Source organism: Coturnix japonica, chromosome 1, assembly GCF_054131305.1.
Source record: "Coturnix japonica strain WE chromosome 1, WE-NBRP24, whole genome shotgun sequence".
Classification (NCBI taxonomy): Eukaryota; Metazoa; Chordata; class Aves; order Galliformes; family Phasianidae; genus Coturnix; species Coturnix japonica.
In genome coordinates, this window is record NC_140663.1 from 172,536,958 (window position 1) to 172,551,102 (window position 14,145).

A 14,145-nucleotide genomic window follows, 5' to 3' on the forward strand; every position below is an offset into this window, starting at 1 on the left:
AGAAGTGCACAATGCAAGCAACACATACAAACAAAGTATTCTTGTATCTTGGAAAGCTGATACTAAAACTTACATGCAGTGGGGACATAAATTTAAAATCCCTGCTTGAACTTCTGTAGTAAGAGTGGAGTAAGGAATGTGTCAACAGAGATCAGCAATGGGCAGGAAACGCAGTTTGGCTGAAGACTGAAAGTCCAAATGTTTATCCAAACTGTAGCTGAGAGTTTTGACAGTGCATGAAATAACAGACTCTCTGTCTCACTGTGCGTTAGCATTTCTGGGTTAGGCTGTCAGGAGCAAAAAGCCAACCGAGCTTTTTCTCTGAAATTTTAGAATCAAACTTTTGCTGTTTATAAGGATCTTATTTTATTTCATTTTATTTCTACGTCAGTTCTCTTTTCATCCCAGATCTTATTTTCAGATTCAGTGGGAACTGAGAGAGATGAGAAAATCAGCACAACCCTGGAGGGTTACACCTGCTAAACACAGGAACAGATGTGGAATATTTTTTCCTTGACTAATGCTACACTACATAGAGAGCTAATGATTTCTAAGGTGTATAACCACAGAAAGCTTCTTACAGCAGATGAATTATCACTGAGCTATTTAAATTCATAACTGGAGCAGCAGTGAAAACATATTGATGAACTAATCACTTGGACTTGGCTGCACAGTGCTGTTTTCCTGCTGTAGCACTCTTGGGCTACTGTCATTTGTGCTGGGATGGCTGCTAAAGAGTCCCATTGACCAGTTCAGTCCCATTGCATGAAACACCTCGTGCAAAGGGCTTTATAAAACTGCAGGATATCTAAAGTCTTAATATTGTGCTACTTTGTTTTGTGTTATTCACAAGCAGCGGTTTCAGTTAGTGGGAGACAGTTCAGAAACTTACTGAGGAAGAAACTAATTCTTTGCATTAAAAAGAAGTGAAAATGAACAAAACACACACACAAGAAAAAAAAACACTTCAGGAATGTCCGTTGTTATATTCTATAAAGAGGCTATTAAAATTCCCGTTTCAAAGCCCACAAGACAGAGAAAATCCATGGCTTTTCTCTCCATTAAATTCTATTTCATTTACTTAGGACTTTATCTGTCAAAACATTATTTCCCATTTCTTCCCTGCATAGTATAAGAGATTCCTTTTTGCAGGCTATCAAATTATTTTCAGAGTAGAAAAAGCAGAAGTACAATCAAATTCACAGACATACTGGGGGCCTGCAGTACTGAATAAGGAATGATATAATAAATGATAAATAACTCACGTAGGGAAAAAGAAGAAAAAAGATTCAGCAAAAGCAAAGTAAAGTGGTGAAAGCAGCTGAAAAGAGAATTTAAGGACAACATATTCCATTGGTGAATAGAAGTGTAGGTTGATAATTTAGAATGTGGGTCATGGTATCCAACGATCAATTAAAAAAAAAAACAAAAACATAAAAATTCAGTTGTTTTGTGACCTGCCTTTTATTCATGCAGGGCTCCTGTGATAATTCTACCTACTTTATACCACAGTACCTCAAGAAGCAATATGCACAGATACACAGACAAGCACCATTAATAAAATCAAACTTCCTAACACAAACCAGGACAGAATGAGCAGTCAATAATCTGTGATGTAATTTATGACTGGAAAGCAAGCATGTTTTACCTAATGGGGTAAATGTCTCTTTATTAACTTACTACTAAATTACATACTGAACTAATAGCATTGTCAGAGGCCTGTAAACATTACTGATATGAATCAGTGTTTTGTGGCAGTACAGTAATTATAATAACATCCTGAACAAGCTTTATGCCTTTTCAAGGCACAAAGACCAGGTACTGATAAGGTTAATACAAGATCAAAAGTTAACAAACGGGAATTTAGGCAGTGAATCACAGAGCAGACACACTTCTGTTTTGATATAATGATGGTGAAATACAGCCAGTTTCCCTGAGCCAGATTAGAGCCATTTCTTCTTTCCTTTGAGTTTCCCAGGCAAACTGCATATAATAACTATACCAGTGTACTTTTTAATTCTAATTTTCAAGATCTGAATGAACAGTGTGAATTTGTAGTGTTTCCTCCCTGGTTCGTTTTTCATGAGACACTGAAATACTAAAAAGGTAAAAACAGTCTGATCAGAATGCAATCTTTGACTTTAAATTCATTTTTCTCAGTGTTATTTTTATGAACACGATATTCATGAGAAATCTTCTTATCTTCAGAGTTCCTCTCTTACTACGTAGGTCTAGGTAAATTTATAAACCTTTGATATGTCACAGTGGGTTAGTTGATAACTGAGGAGAATACAAATATAGTTTGTTTAAACCCTTTGCTGGTAGGCATTAAACTAAAGCCCATAAGGCACAGAAATAGGAGAGAAAGAATCACTATACTATTCCAAACTTTCTGCCTGATTTACTAGATAACTGAGGGCAAGTTGTTTAGACTCTTGTCTCCTCCGATTAGCACATATCTTATGCTCCTTTTCCAACACCAGATCACTTTGAGAGCAGGGGAAAATCTCCACTGTGGCTGACTGTTATGATGCTGGTAGAACCAGGCAGCATGCCTTAAAAATTTGGCAGCTACATAACCCTAAAGTTGCTAACAACCAGTAGAGTAACATCAGGAAAGGCACATTTGCAAAGGAAAGACAAATGCTGCACACCTTTAAGAGCTTTTAAGCTATGAAATTTTGATGGCTGGGGTACATGTGCTGATTCTAATTATCTTGCCAAATGTAACTGGCAGTAGACACAGTTTACTCTGTGTGGTTAAGTAAGTTCACCTTACAGATACTCATATTCTCAAGAAAATAAGGTTGATAGGTTCACAAGTGGGAAGAGACTTGAAACCAGTTTCCTAGAAGAAAGAATGAATAAAGTAGCTACAGGTTCAGGCAGCTTAGCAGGGCAGTGTGCCTTCAGGCACAACCACTTTCTTCCTTTTGACTCACTTTTCACATCAACCCTCTTTCTTACTGAGTGCAGCACAAGATCAGATACCAAAATAAACCTTAGTACATTAACCATTTAAATTCCAAGCTGTCAAAATCTAGCTCACATTCTTGTAAATAAACTCTTTGCTATACAGTCACATACTCAGTAACAATCAGATTTTTGAATCACAAGTAAGATTCCTATGACTACAGAATTGCTATGGATACTGCTAGAAACATGGCTTATCACATTTCCTGGTGCATATACTGTACATATACTGAGCTGATGATCCTATTGAGTGGCCCTTGCTGATATGTACAGTTAACTGTCATGTACATCAGTGAAGACTGCACCAGGATATCTAAGCTTATTGGCAAAGGTCACTGATACATACAATATCAGGTATTTCTTAAAACACGACAGGATTTCTTCCTTGCTAGCATCGTAGCGAAGTGAAACACTCTTAGCAGATAAAACAAGGAATGGAGAAAACTTCTAGGAATATCCTGTAAAATAAAATCTCACCATCTAAAACCTTTCAAGTTTGTTGTATGACAGAACCATAGAATCATTACGACTGGAAAGACCTCAAACACCAACTGTTCTGACCATCAACCATCCTGATCATGGCCACTATGGAAGTAGCTCTCTTGTATTCCATATAGAAAATTTTTTTGAAGTCACGACGTGGTCTTTGATTGACTTCTGCCCTTTCATTATATGAAATCCTGAAAGAGCAGTATTCTGTAACGGTGTAACTGGGTAGCTTGCATTTGACTGTAAGAGTGGGAAAGGTAGGTTAATGCAAATTCCCACGTACTATGGAATTTTAAAGAGCTCAGGGTAAACTGAGACAGGAAATAAAATCCTTTGTGTTCTGAGGAAGATACAGTTACTGAAAAGAAATTCAAAATACTCTGTATTATAATTCATACCACGTGATATTCAGCTAAAAAAAATAAGATTTTCTTACTATGGAGTGTAAAATCACAGAATTAAGTCAATCCATTCCCCTAATGGCAGTTTTCTGAAACATATTTTAAGATGCTTGCAGTATTCTTTGAACTAAAAAAAAGTTCTACTGATCTCTTTACAAATAATTGCATTTGGGTATTCCTTACTAAAAAAGAAGAGGAATTTGATGTAAAGAAACTGTGTTTTCAAAAAAAGAAGAGCAAAAAATTACCACACCAAAATATATGTTTAACAGTTATTTTTACTACTGTGGTTATATTTGAATTATAATATTTTACTTCAAAATGTGCTATGAAATATTGTATACTAAGACAATTATTCAAGTCTTAGTAATAAGATAAACTTCTACTGCAAAATAAAATGCTTCCTAGTTCTAATCCTAATATGGATTAATGAATAGCATTAGTACATTTTTTGTGAACTTAGAAGATCTTCTTAAGACTTTTACAACACAGCAATTACCAAATAATGAGTTAAATTTACAGTAGTTAATTAGCATAGCGATGAATCACAATATACTTGATTTGATATAAGGATAGTAAGAAAAATAAATGCGATGATGCACGTCTTTGTAATAGCTTAAACCAGAAATGCTTTCAAAAGTAATTTAAATATGTATTTAAAGATTTATCTTCTTTCCCCCCAAAGGATTCTTTCTTGTTTGTAGTAAGTTTTAGCACATGTCAAATTTGATTTCCAAACACTACTGTTTCCTGATGTTACTTTGCATGAACCTCATCTGGCCCAATGATGATAGATCACTACAGCTGACCTAGCTGACGGCCTTTTTAAGATTTGATTCTTCTGTTATGTTTTAGGCATTCACTTAAGGAAAAGAAGAATCATGACATAGAAATGCCTAGGTTTGTCTTCACTTACTGTTAGGGGATTCCAAGGTTATCAGCTTAGAGGTAGATTGCTGCACTTTATTCACAAAATTAAATGAAATTATTCCTCCTTCTTTCCTCTATGGTTTTATTTAGATGATAGACTCTTCTTTACTACGAAACACCCTGCCTCCTCATCATTATAGTAGTAAAAATAACATTATTTTCCAAACAGAAATATTCACAACTTGCTCTAAAACTGACCAATGCCCCTTACTTTTATCTTTGAATTAAAGGACAGGGCTTCGGCAAAAATGTTATTGTTACCATCTGATTATATTTCATGAATTTTCAGCCATCTGTTTTTGGCAAAGCCTCCTAAAACTTAGGTTGCACTGCTGAGATGATAAAAGCTTCAGAATTGTATCCCAAATCTTTCCAGCTACATTGCCTTTTTGGAGCATCAGCAGGCTTCACAACTGACAGATGAATGTCAGTTTCTGTGATACCTCTTGTTTTAAGAGAAGTGCTACAATACATTTGAGAACCACAAATTCCAAGTGACCTCCAAGAATGTTCACCTTCTGGAGGTGACTTAAAAGAAGGAACATAGTCATAGCCATATCTCTTAAATTTGCACAGATGAATAAAATAAAAATTAAAATAATAGTTTGGAAATGCAGATTAAGCATACCTCACCAGCGCAGTCAAGCTACAGGAGCAAATGACTCTGCAAATAGCGATGGCTATTTAGGAATGTCTTGGTAATTTGGGAACAGTTGATTGTCTTAATATATAACAGTGCGTAGTTCTTCAGTCTAGAACATGTAATGATCAAGACTTTCTTGCTGCTTATGTCTTTCCTCCTCCTTTGCATCCCTTGTACTAACTGAAATGATTGGTACAAAGTTGGAGGTAGAAACAACAAACATCCCTTTATACAGGTTTTAACTAAAATTTTTCAATCGGTGTACACTACTTAAAACAGTTTCCTATCTTTACAGAAAGGAAATTTGTCATATCATTTAGTCCCTCTGGCTCCATGAAAGACAGTTCAGACTTGACTCCTAGGGGACAATCTATAATAGTGCTGAATTTGTTTCTAAATGTCTGTAGGGAGTTAACTTTTACCTGAGTCTTCCATCCTCTGCTGCAGCTCCTCCTGGTATAATCTTAGTAATGAATATCCCAGGATCATCTCCAATGTGTGGATTATCTGTTCCTCCAGCAATACTGAACCCCAGGCCAGAATTCCCCTGAAAAAAAGTAAAGTGCATCACCAAATGTACTAGATTTCTACAGAACTTATTTGCAGTGGATGAACTAAGTGTCCTGTTTCGTTTAAAAAAAGCATTTTATTTGGCGTAATCATACTTTCATGTGGATGACTCAGCCAGAAAAAATTGTCAGTTAAAGAACAGAGGCTGCAAAAATAAAGAACTCCCAGAGTTAATGGCAGAGATAATGGATGCTCCTACAGAAACAGGATTTGACCTAAATTTGTTTTCAAACAGTCACATAAATTAGCCTCTGAACTCCAAAATGAATTTATCGAAGTCAGTGAAAGCTGGAAGCTAAAACCATTTTAGAGCTCTAAAAAGGCTTTTAAAAAGCCCTGCATTTATAAACAGAAACAGTGAGTAATGTTTAGCTCTGAAGAATTTTAGTAGACTTTTTTTTTTCTTTTCTTTTTTGTAGAAATGCATTTATTAAAAAAACCAACCAAACAAACAAACAAAAAAAAAACAAAAAAACCCAAACCAAACCAAAAAAAAAACAAACCAACAAGATCAACCAAAACAAAATGAAACCATGTTTTTTTGTTTTTTTTTTTTTTTGTTTTTTTTTTTTTGTTCCATTGATGTGCTACATGGAAATCTTTGAAATATTCATTTTAGATGTCTACTCAATAACTCTACGTACTACTACCACTACTTATGACAATATAATGAGTCATAAATAGCCATGCATGCATATATGTACACTTGCAAATGCAGTCACTGTTTATCACATAATTTTAACCAGCAATTCTAACCCACTTTTGGTAATATATATTAATTACTACATTTTTCAATGTAAATTAGGATTGATCAGATACTTTCTTTTGTTACATAATAATAAATTCAATGAAATATTGTATCATTTTAGTCTCCATCATCTGAAGGCATTCTTACAATTATGCATGTAGCTTATCATAGTGTTACAATAGTACTGATATCGCCTAATTTTCAATGCAGTAGATGAAATATGTCCAGGACAGTAAAAAATTGCTACTATTGTTATTGCTTTTTTCCCATTATTTCATTCAGCATCTCAGATACTTGAAGATATTTTTCTTCACTGTTGTTATTGGGACATGTATCTGGTTTAGTCCTAATGAGAACAATAGCTAATAAAAGTAGCACCACTCTTGTAAAAGGCAAGCAAACTAAGGAAAAGTAGCAACTACAACTCTTATTTCTGTCTTCTGAAACTCTACTTCAATTAGTAGGTCAGGCCTGTGTGCAAAACTTCACATATTGCCTGTACGCAACTGTATCAAAGTGTCAATTTTGTTATCAGTATTCTACTTTCACAAGCAATGCAGTTCTAATGACTCGAGAGACATCCATGCAATCTGTTATCAGTTATAATTGTGAATAAATTTTCAGAACAGAACTAATTTACAATGCAAGAAGAAGGATTTAGAACTACACATATCTTAATGTTGCTCAGATTGCTACGTGAAAAACAGAACACTGTGTATATATATAATATCTATATATGAATACATAACATTATGCACATAATTTCTGTAGGGTTAATAAACATCTCCAGGCCAGCACTACAAATCTTTAATTTAATATCACTTTCATCATTAGGATCATCTCAGACTCAGGTTATTTTCCCAGTATTTTAAAACATAACTAATTATACAGTGCACTCAACACCACTTTGCACTTTAAAAATATGATAAGAATATTTTCCTGTAAGCTATTCTATTTTCCATCTTATTAATGGGGGTAATCTTCCAACACATGAGAATGAAAAAATGTATACATATACTCCCTTTAGGAACCCTGGAATAAAAACCTTAAAAAATAGCTAAAGAAATAATAATAATCAAGGACAAATTTCTAGATGGTTTATTAGAATCATAGAATCACAAGGTTGGAAAGGACCTATGAGATCATCTAGTCCAAACGTCCTCCATTTACCATACCAACAGAATCCACTAAACCAGGTCTCCTAGCTCCCTATCCAGACGCTTCTTGAACACTTGTACACATTGAACAAAAGTAGTAAAAAAGAAAACATTAAACTAAAATTGTTGATTTTATTCTTAAATTCAAGGAGGTTTTTAAAGTATACAAGAACCTATTGTTTTGATATGAGGCAGATTTCCAAGTCCCCATATCAGGGGGAATAGGATAGGGAGGAGAAAGAATAGAAATAATTTTTAATTGAATAGGAAACACAGTTACACCATGATAAAAGAGAGTGTCTGAAGAGCTTTAAAAGCTATCAAAGCTTGCCTGTTAGGTGCGGTGTGCATAGGTGGTACAGTTCTTCACACAAAGTTCATCAGAATTCTTAGCAGGAAATAATTTTTGAAAAAGTGTCACACTTTCTCTGTACTTCCTACATCCTATCATGCTCTTTGCCAGTAAATGTTCAGAGGGAAAAAATGCAGCAATACTGACTGTAAGCACGGATGTGGTTAAACTGCTACAGACTTCTCAGGAGAATCAATGGTTGTCATTGACATTCATCCACAAATGTACATCTGCTTTATTACAAAACTATTCCCATTCTGCCTGTTAGGAATAACTTTTTAAAAGAGGAGGGCAGAACTTCTCACTGGCATTATGTATCCAGAAAAATTCAAGCAATTATTCAGGCTGCAGTCCTTGACTTGATCAACAGGATATACAGGCTCTCATACAGTAGTTAGCTCAGCAGCTAGGTATATCCCTGCAAGGCTTTTCTGCACCAGAATGTGAATTGCTAAAATTATGAGCAGTTACACTTTTGGGTACTTTCACTATAGGTCTTAAGGGTCTGCACTGGCTTCACCGACAAAATCTTCTTTCTTTGCACTTCAGGTCATGGTCAACAAGGCTAGGAACATGGCTGTCATCACTCCTAGGTTGAAAAATATCATAATATGAACATAATGGTTAAAATCTATCATACTTCAGTTCTGAGTAGCAATACTGATATTCAGGTCCCTTCCTTCCCCTCATTACTCTGACTTCTTAGTGAACAGCCTCATCAGCATATGGCTGTTATATTAAAAACTCATTGAGTTAATGAGCTGTAACTCCAAGTATCAATTAAGTCTACTAGCACTAGCATGACAGTTCCTGAGTCTTTCTGCAAGACTTAGCTCCTATCCCTTATTTTTTGCATCAGCCCTGTCCCCATCTCAGATTTTTTTTTCCCTTTTTTCTTTACCTTCACAATTTCCAAGTCTTTATTCATGTATCTCCATCTCCCAGCCATTGTGTTTACCTTTGAAAATAGCTGCAGTCATTCAGCCCCCAACAGCTGAACCATCATTTAGCCACAGCATTTTCCACAATGATACGTTCACGTTTTCTCTCACGCCGACTCTCACGGTTGGGAGTGGTTCCCCATAAATATCTGTCATGTTAATTCAGTGTCCTCCTTCTGTTCCAAGCATTACTTTTCTTGAATGCTTACAAAGCAAGTTAACAGTGAGCTCAAAGGCTCAGTGATGATGCAGATGAATGGTTTAATAATAACTAACAACATATGATACAGAAGAAAGAGGTATAAATCAATGAAAGTCTTCCTCATATGTGCTACTCCCATGGTATTCCTTAACTTAGATTCGCATTTAACCAAAGCTTGCCTACTTTTGTTGTAATTCTTTGATGGAAGAGTTTTACTCCCAAATACTATGACATATGAACAGGCCAAAAAAATCTAAGTCTCAAGCAGATATACTAACTTCAGTGACATTGCTCATACTTCATTATTCATATATCTGTTTTTCCAGATCCAAATCACTTTATGTTCAATTTATGTTATAGCTGAATTCTTTCCTGACGTAAATATTCTCATCCCTTTGTTAATTTTTTGATTACTGTTCCTATAAACAACTCACATAATTAGCTTGTGACTATAATGGGAAGACTTGTAAAAATTACTTCACAATAGATGTATGTTTTTTTGGATTTTATTTTTTTTTTAATATAATTTTCAGTTCAGTTTCTCACCAGCTTCCACAGCCTTGCAAAAGGTGGAACAAAGTCTAGCATGCCCAGTTTGGCTCAAATCAATAATGCCTTAGTTTCTGGGCTTTTCACTCAGTTCAGCCATCCTTCTTAAACACAGAAACATTGATAAAACAACCCAATCAAAATAGTCTCTCCCAGCCCAGCCCCAGAGGCCTCTCTTGTTCTCATCTGAAGGGAAAATCAATTCTTCTTCTTAAGGTTTCCTGTACAAGCCTGCCTTATTTATGCCTTTCTCATTCTGGGCTTTCCACCTCTAGAAGGATCACTCGAGCTGTTTATAGCTCAGCCTGAGAAAGAAAAAGCCTGGCCACTATTCTCCTGATCCTGGAGGGGCAGACCGCCTCTGACATAGGTACAGCATCACTTCAGACTTACGCTGTACCTCCTGCCAACGCTGAAAAGAGACACTTAGGGTCAGAATGAGATGATGGATGATTCACACAGCAGGGGAAAAAAAAACAAAAAACTTGCATGTTCTGGCCAGTTTGAATCTCTTCCCTTAGGACTTGTTAAACGGCCAGCATAAAGATCATAAAAATAAAATGAGAATTCCCAGCAGGTAATGGTTTTGGATATCCATTAGACAATCTTTCTTCTTACTTAGCCTTCATCTTGAGCTCCTCTCCTTAGATACACCACTGTGAGCAGCCATATAGCAGGCTGCATCTTTATAGTCTGCAACATTTCAATTTAGTCACAAAGTAATCCTTAAATGTGCTCCACACTGACTTAGAGTTCAAACAGGCTTCGGTCAACACTGAGAATGTATGAAGTTCTTTTTTCCATGGCATTACAGCTCTCCATGGATGACAGCTTTCTGCACGCAAACTCTTCTTTCTTCTGTCTCAATTTTTTTTTCTTTTTCTTCTTTTTCCAGTCTTTAACCTTACAGCAGAGTTTGATCACAAAATATGTAAAACTTTTCAATCTTTAACAAAATTGCAGAAGAATATACACCCAAGAAACAGAAATTAAATCAGAAGTGTACAAAAACAGGGTTGTTTCCTGCATAAAGGTCAAGTACTTTATGTTGTGCAACACTCAACAGGCATACCACAATTGTATAGTTTTGTTTGTTTTCACAGAATCATTTAGGTTGGATGTTAGGGGTAAGTTCTTTACTAGAAGGGTGGTTAGGTCCTGGAACAGGCTGCCCAGTGAGGTTGTGGATGCCCCGTCCTTGGAGGTGTTCAAGACCAGGTTGGACGGGGCCCTGGGCAACCTGATCTAGTAAATGTGTATTTTTGGTGGCCCTGCTAGGCAGGGGGGTTGGAACTACATGATCCTTGAGGTCCCTTCCAACCCGGGTCATTCTGTGATTCTGTGATTCTGTAATCATAGAATTGCCAAGGTTGGAAAACACCTAAAAGATCATCCAGTCCAACTGTTCACCTATTACAAATAGCTCCCACTAAACCATGTCCCTCAACACAACATCCAGTCGTTTCATGGATTTTTTCATTTTTGGACCTTTGCATTATAATCAGTAATATGACAGCTGATCATGATTTTGACACTATCTTAGGAGTCTCTTTTTGAATGATTTAATTACTGCATTGCTCCTGAAAGAATTTCTGGTACTGTCTTGAAGTGACATGATTTTGAAGCACTTTGGCATTTAAGTTAGAAAAATAACAGACTTGAGGTACACAGTAATTCCTTAACTATTGCTGCAACCTCATCCCATAATGACAACATAACAAGAAGCCTGTTTCATTGAGTTTAGTATAGAGCAAGGTACTGCATTACCCAGAATAGTTTCCAGAGACTGAGAGTTGTTTCATATTATAAGATACTCCCACAGCCTCTATTCCTGAAATGATTATTGTGTTGTTATTATTGTTATTATTGCTATTATTTATACTCACAAGTGTAAGGGAATCATTTTGCTTAGCTACTGATAGAATCAGAGAATTATTAAAGTTGGAAAAAACCACTAAGATCATCCAGTCCAACCATCAACCCATCCCCAACGTGCCTACTAACCATGTCCCTCAGTGCACATCTCCACGGTTTAGGAACATCTACAGGGACAATGACTCCACCATCCCCTTGGGGAGCCTTTTCTCATGCATTATAACACTTTCTGAGAGGGATTTTTTTTTCTGATATCCAACCTGGACTTCCCCTGACACAATTTAAGGCCATTCCCTCTCATCCTACTGGGAGAAGAGGCCAACTCTCCATCTCACCACAGCCTCCTTTCAGGTACTGGTGGAGAGCAAAAAGGTGTCCCTTGAGCTTCTCTTTCTGCAAATGGAACAATCCCAGTTCCCTCAGCCACACCCTGTAAGACTCGTGCTCCAAACCTTTAAGAGGTTTGCTGTCCTTCTCTGGACAAACTCTAGAGCCTCAGTATCTTTCTTGTAGTGAGATGCCTGAAACTAAACACTGAACTCAATGTGAGGCCTCACCAGTGCTGAGTGCAAAGAGGATTAAGGAATATAAGCCAGTATTAATAAATCTGTAATGCCCTGAAATATGTAAATACTAAATACATATAGAATAATAAATAACGATATGTAAATTAAAGTCTTGACACAAGTCAAACCTGCAAAGCTTTCTACTGATATAAATGGGAGTCTTTGCCAAGTAAGGATGTTAAGCCCTTATGATTTTTTCCCTCTTCACAGCAAGCCTATGTCCAAACATAGCATCAAAAAAATGTATGATGACTCTTCCATTAAGCTGTGAGAACTATAGCTTATCAGCAAAAAAACCCCAACAAAACAGAAGAAGCTGAGTGGTCAAAGCCCACATTTTATGCATAAAGTATACAATCCATTCATGAGACCATGTAAACGTGAATAAAAAAAGTTGACACTTGCTGCTTTTGTCAGCTTACACTTATTGTTGTTTCTATGGGAAGTCTTATACCTTGAAGAAGAAAAATGAAGGGTAAGGATACCAATAACATATCTGCAGAGGGCTCAAAACTACTGAATGAAAGTAATTAGGCAAAAAATTGTTAAGATAAGAAATATCATAGTTGATAAGAAATAACCAAATCTGTGATATGAATTCTTCCTATCAACTATGTTATTTGGTACATCTCAAAAAGTTGTGTTTAACAGTCAGTAAGAAGCCTTCATCATTTTAAAAGCATCAACAATCCACGTGTTCAGTAAAACCTTTCCTTTCTTTAATATAACCAGAGCTGTATTTCTCACTCATGCATAATTTCAAAGCACTTTACAACAAACATGAATTATGTCCTCTGAAGTCAGTGTAGGTCAGTGTAGATTTAGTATGCATTTCACTAAATTTCAAAAATTGACATACATGTGTCAAAATCCTAAAGCTTTTCAGTTTTCATTGCTGAATAAATTTACTCAAGGCACCTTCTCACTCTGTGTAAATACTGCAAACTTTTCTGACAGCAATGTTGGCTTATTTTTATTAAAAGGGTGCCCTGTTTTTTTCTTTTTCAAACAAGTAGAATTTCTGTAAGGAAATGATAATTCCCAAGGTACTGTTGAGCGTATTTCTGATGGTGGAAAACATGGCCCTCACTTGCACTATGAAACATAATCTGAGACTAATAATCTGAAATTTGACTTTTTAATACATTTTAATAGTTTTTTGTTTCACTTTGTACTCATTTTTAATTTTTATGCTTCTAGGTTTCTACTGAAGTGGAATCATATTTCTGAATCCTACCTATAAAAATAAGATAGGGACTTAGTGCTTGCTTTCTACAGCTACAAAAATCAATTTGGCTTGAATACTCAGAAAAATTTTACTGTGTTCAAAATGTATCCCTTATAGAGAACATTTTTAATATCAACAGTTGTAAAAATAATAGTACATGAGTCCTGGCTAGGACTGCTGCCAGATTTGGCTCTGATTAGGGCTCTTCCATCGGAGTACTTCACTCTTCTTTTATGAGACCAGGTTTCTTTCAGTACTACTGAATAGCATGAGCAGGTGAAAGCTGAGAATGAGTCAACCTTAGAAAACTCTGGGGAAAAGAATCTCATGGCAAGAGATAGGAAAAAAAAAAAACCAAAAAACAAAACACCCCCCCCCCCCCCCCCAAAAAAAAAAAACAAAAAAAACCAAACACCTAAGGACCATGAGGCAAGTAGAGATCATATTGATCATATTAATCAATTTAACTGATCTCTTGAAAAGAGATAAATGATTGAAAACTTTTGATGGTCATGGGATGA

The 14,145-nt window shown here is 35.9% G+C and overlaps 1 protein-coding gene across 50 annotated transcripts in view; it reads right to left on the reverse strand.

The window, feature by feature from the left end:
• DLG2 (discs large MAGUK scaffold protein 2) overlaps positions 1-14,145 on the reverse strand; it is a 959,079-nt gene that overhangs the window by 310,847 nt on the left and 634,087 nt on the right. For all 50 annotated transcript variants that reach the window (XR_014942266.1, XM_085536516.1, XM_085536515.1 and 47 more), the window contains one exon: positions 5,859-5,983. Coding sequence is in view for 49 of the 50 variants with exons in the window: in XM_085536516.1 (XP_085392642.1) it covers positions 5,859-5,983 (125 nt within the window). In the remaining variant the exon portion in view is untranslated. The remainder of the gene's footprint in view (positions 1-5,858; positions 5,984-14,145) is intronic.